We start from the raw sequence: 4123 nt of genomic DNA, 5'->3' as shown, positions 1-4123 counted from the left end.
TATAATAAATAATTTACTGAAAACAACAGATGCTTTCACGATGTTTCATCACGGTGAATAAATTGTATCATTGGGTTTGCTTTCCAAGTTGGTTACGCGTTGTTTTTGTTTCGCATCGACTACGTTTCTTAAACTTTGTCGAGTTGCTGCTTATCTTTATAAAATGAATTGAAAATGTCGCGAAACGTTGGATGCTAAATCGAAAATAACGCGTATGTAATCGCAACTCTCACTGGATATTAATAATTCTTCTTTTTCTATCAACTAACAAGAAGAAAGTATTAACAATTGTTTCTAAGAATGTTAATATTAAAATATCGGTGTATATAACATATGTAGTGCATTACAATTGCAAAAAGGTGGTATTTTTCTAATTATATTTTTTATTACTTAATAACAATTGTTAAAATTTCCTTCACGACGGAAGAAACCACCTTCTCGCGGTTTCCGTCGAGCAACATGTACGTCGTATAAATGTGCACTATAGATACGTCAAACATATTTATTAAATACAAATATAATAGAAATATTGATTTAAATTAAAAGAATGTGTTTTTTATGTTATTTGAATTTTAGTTTTTTTATTTTTGCTAAAAAGTTTTACAAGTATTGTAGTAGTTTTACATATATTTTTATAAAAACATTTATTTAAAAGAAAAAAAAACGTACATATTGGCCAAGAGTGGATAATTTATTATTTTATTTGTTGCATGTTTTGTACATATAAATTTTATGTACACATACATATAAAGAAAATGTTACAATACTAAAGAAAAGTCAGAGAGCGAGCCGGGCGAACTCAAACATTTCTTACGCCGCTTACGACGTTATTGAGAGATGAACGTCGTATCGCACACTCGCTCGAGCAAGAGCGAGACAGAAAGTCATTTCTCTGTCTCTTTCTACTGCCCGACTGCGTCCGAAGTTCGAGCGCACACGTAGACGGCATGAAGCTGTGTGCGTATCCCCTCCATGCTACCGCATGCTACCAAGCGGCNGGAATCTGGCATCCCTGCTTTGCGGTCTGTATCAGATATTAAGCTGATAAAAACAGAGTAACTATCTTTTAACCAATTAATGTTTCCCGGGGGGACAAGCTCTCTCGAGGTAGAGTACAAAATAATTTCTGAATCGGACGTTGCCGCCCACGCTCGTGCGTAAAACTTAAATAACAATTGGCCGGGGACAAGATCCCCTGGCTAGGAGGCGCAAAAAACTACGTGAGAGAGGGCACATATGGTACTTACCTTCTCCAGTGAGGGGTAAGATGCACCCCCTCGTCACGGCTAAAGTGTTGTGATAATGATATTGCCCCAGCTAGCCGGCTGGGACGATATCTGCAATATGGGCGCTATACTTCTTGTTATACATATGTATAAGCTCCCAGGCCAAAACGCAGTGCCAATATCAAATATAAGGGCCTGGAAGCTGCGGCGCGGCTAAAATATCAATTTTTTCGTGGCGTTACTCTGATGCATGCTCAAATCAACAGCATGCACAATAACAATAATAATGCAAATAATTAATTAAATAAATAAATAAATACACGCGACACATACACTCGACTAAAATACAAAAATAATAAGACGCGACATACACACACGGCTAAAATACAATATAAAAATTCGCGACACTTGCACTCGAAGGTCCGCATAAAATAACATGAAAGTCAAAAGTAAAATAAAAAAAAGTCTGAAGTAAAAATAAAATCAAATAAACGCAGTCAAATAAAATAAAAATAAAAGTAAAATTGTCCAGTAATAACTTACGCGACATACACACTCGAAATAAATTAAACGCACCTAACATAAAAACATAATAATACGCTTTATACAACTTATAGTACGCAGGGAGAGGAGGACCCTACACCTGGCGCCCGCGGTGCGCCAGGATCGCCATCTCCTGTTCCCCGTAGCGTCGGCAAATCGCTCGCGTGTTGTCTCGGAGCGTTCCGCCGGAAGACCGAGCAGCCGCCGCGTACTGCCGCACCCCGGAGAGGTGCTCTACGTATATATCCCGCGACCAGCGGATGGTATCGGAAACCATGAGATGGCGCATCATTGCTGCATACGTGTTAGAAACACGCAGCAGCTTCAGCACACAATCATTTCTCCGGTCCCATGAGCCAAGAGAGCCGACCACGAACGGCGTGACAACCACACGGTACCTTTCCCGCGTGAGGGTCTCCGCAAGAAGAGAGTACTTGTCGACTTTCCTCGCTCTTGCCTCATCGAACGCCTCACGACGGTTCTCGAAGGGCACCGTGACGTCAATAATAATAATTGACCTCGACTGCTCGTGACGAATTACGAGGTCGCGCCAAAGACTCGCGAATTCGTCGTCGACCCTCTTGACCCGCTGATTAATCCGGACATCACCTGGCAGACGGGAAGCCTTAGCAAGACGGAGCAACAGGTCATTATGCCTGAGCAGTATCGCATCCGCGTGGACCCCACAGTGGTTAATGACGTGGGGAAGGGTCTCGGCACACCCTCTGCACCGCCGACAACGCGCATCGCTCTCCTCCAACCGACGTGCGCCGTTGTGCGGCAACACGTCGAGTCGGGCTCGGTGCAAGAAGCGCCAGTCGGCGAAACGGATGAAGCTGCCAGTGCGTATGAAGTGATTGGTCACTCCATGACGCATGGCCACCTCGAACACCTTTCCCTGATCCTTTTTAGCGAGCAGAGTGCTCGTATAATACGACACGATAGCCAGGCGCAATGTGTGATTGACCTGCGCTCGTGCCACTGGTGGGATCTTCACCAGGGTATTCACGGACCCTCGACAATCCAAAAGTAAGTTGAGCCACGACTTGGCCAGCCTCCTTATCTGCTTGTCCGCGACTTTCACGAAGCCCTTCTCTACTTTGACACTCCGCAACAAGAAGTCGAGACGTGGCAGGATGTAAGGTGCCACTATCTCGACTCGCTGCCACGAGGTTAGCAAGGAGCGCTCGACGCGCTGCAAATCCTCCATCATGCCTTGGATCGTAGAATAAGGGTTCTGATCGACGGAAAACCCCGTTGGAATGCCGAGGTGCCTGTAAGACTCCCTCTCTGACAGGCAGTACATCATCTCTCCCTGGATCTCGAAGGGGGTTGGGAGGACGCGATCCATCCTCCCCGCTCGAATGTGCAAACTCGCACACTTTGCGGGATTGAACCGCAGACCTATTGACCGCGATTCGGTTTCCACGACGGTGAGAAGTCGTTGCATCCCCTCTGGAGAATTCGCGAGTAAGGCAATATCGTCCGCGTACGCAAGTGCGGACCACCGCTGCCCTAAAATGGTATAGCCCGTATTTATTGCGGTGGCCGCGCGCAGCACGGAGTTTATCGTGAAATCAAAAAATATAGGGCTTAACGGGCATCCCTGTTTTACTCCAGAACGGATGGGGATTGGTGCCGTCCACCCATCGGACGTGCGCATACATGTTGTGCACCCTTCGTACATGGACCCCCATAAATTTGTGAGAGACCCAGGCACGCCGGACCGAGCAAGGACCCTAAGGATCGTCGCGTGCGGGACCGATCCAAACGCATAGGATAGATCCAGCCACGCCACGATCAATTCACGTCGAGAGCGCCTCGCATCTGTATCAGGATTTCCTGCAGGACGAAGTTGTGCTTGTAGGACCCCTCGTCCTGCAGGAAGCCTTTTTGGACGGAACAAAGCTTCTTATAATCTATCGCCCAGTCCGTCAGTCGATCGGCTACGACCGCGGCAAAGAGATTGGGCGTAGTATCACCCATAGCGAGAGAGCGCCAATTTTCCAGATCATTCTGGTCGCCCTTCTTGTACACTAACATGGTGTTGGAGTTCTTCCAGGACGCGGGAACTACCTCTAGGCGCAAATAGATATTAAATACCGCCGTGAGAAAGCGTGACTCAGGATCAGTTTCACGGAGGTCCCTGTAGGTCAGCCCGTCGGGCCCAGTGCTGAGTTGCTCACACGTCGGATGCGACGTTCGACCTCTCGCTCTGTGAAGGGATCCGTGAGGAACGCCATCTCACTAGCAGTTAGAGACTGGTCTGGCTCCACGGCGTCGGCGCCATCCAGCGGCAAGCCGCCGCCGCGGTATAGCCCGGTAAAGTACTCATGGACCCAATCTTTCTGCAT

The 4123-nt window shown here is 47.0% G+C and overlaps 1 protein-coding gene across 1 annotated transcript; it reads right to left on the bottom strand.

Moving 5' to 3' along the window:
* Window positions 1–3569: 3569 nt before the first annotated feature.
* On the bottom strand, window positions 3570–4123 carry LOC109861404. The gene is made up of 2 exons (XM_020441038.1): window positions 3958–4123; window positions 3570–3847 (listed from the first exon to the last, which is right to left on the bottom strand). The coding sequence occupies exons 1-2, from the start codon at window positions 4121–4123 to the stop codon at window positions 3570–3572; spliced, it is 444 nt and encodes a 147-aa protein (XP_020296627.1).

The sequence above is a fragment of the Pseudomyrmex gracilis genome, unplaced genomic scaffold (genome assembly GCF_002006095.1).
Source record: "Pseudomyrmex gracilis isolate BER0280 unplaced genomic scaffold, ASM200609v1 scaffold_736, whole genome shotgun sequence".
Taxonomy (NCBI): domain Eukaryota; kingdom Metazoa; phylum Arthropoda; class Insecta; order Hymenoptera; family Formicidae; genus Pseudomyrmex; species Pseudomyrmex gracilis.
The sequence above is the reverse complement of the archived record's forward strand: the minus strand, read 5'-3'. Positions and strand labels throughout refer to the sequence as shown.

Excerpts from the sequence above, each read along its gene's own strand:
- LOC109861404 (XM_020441038.1), bottom strand. The coding sequence starts at position 4,123 with ATGCAGAAAGATTGGGTCCATGAGTACTTTACCGGGCTATACCGCGGC. Across the intron at positions 3,848-3,957 it reads GGTCGAACGTCGCATCCGAC|AGGTAGTTCCCGCGTCCTGG; the intron begins GTGTGAGCAACT and ends ATTTGCGCCTAG.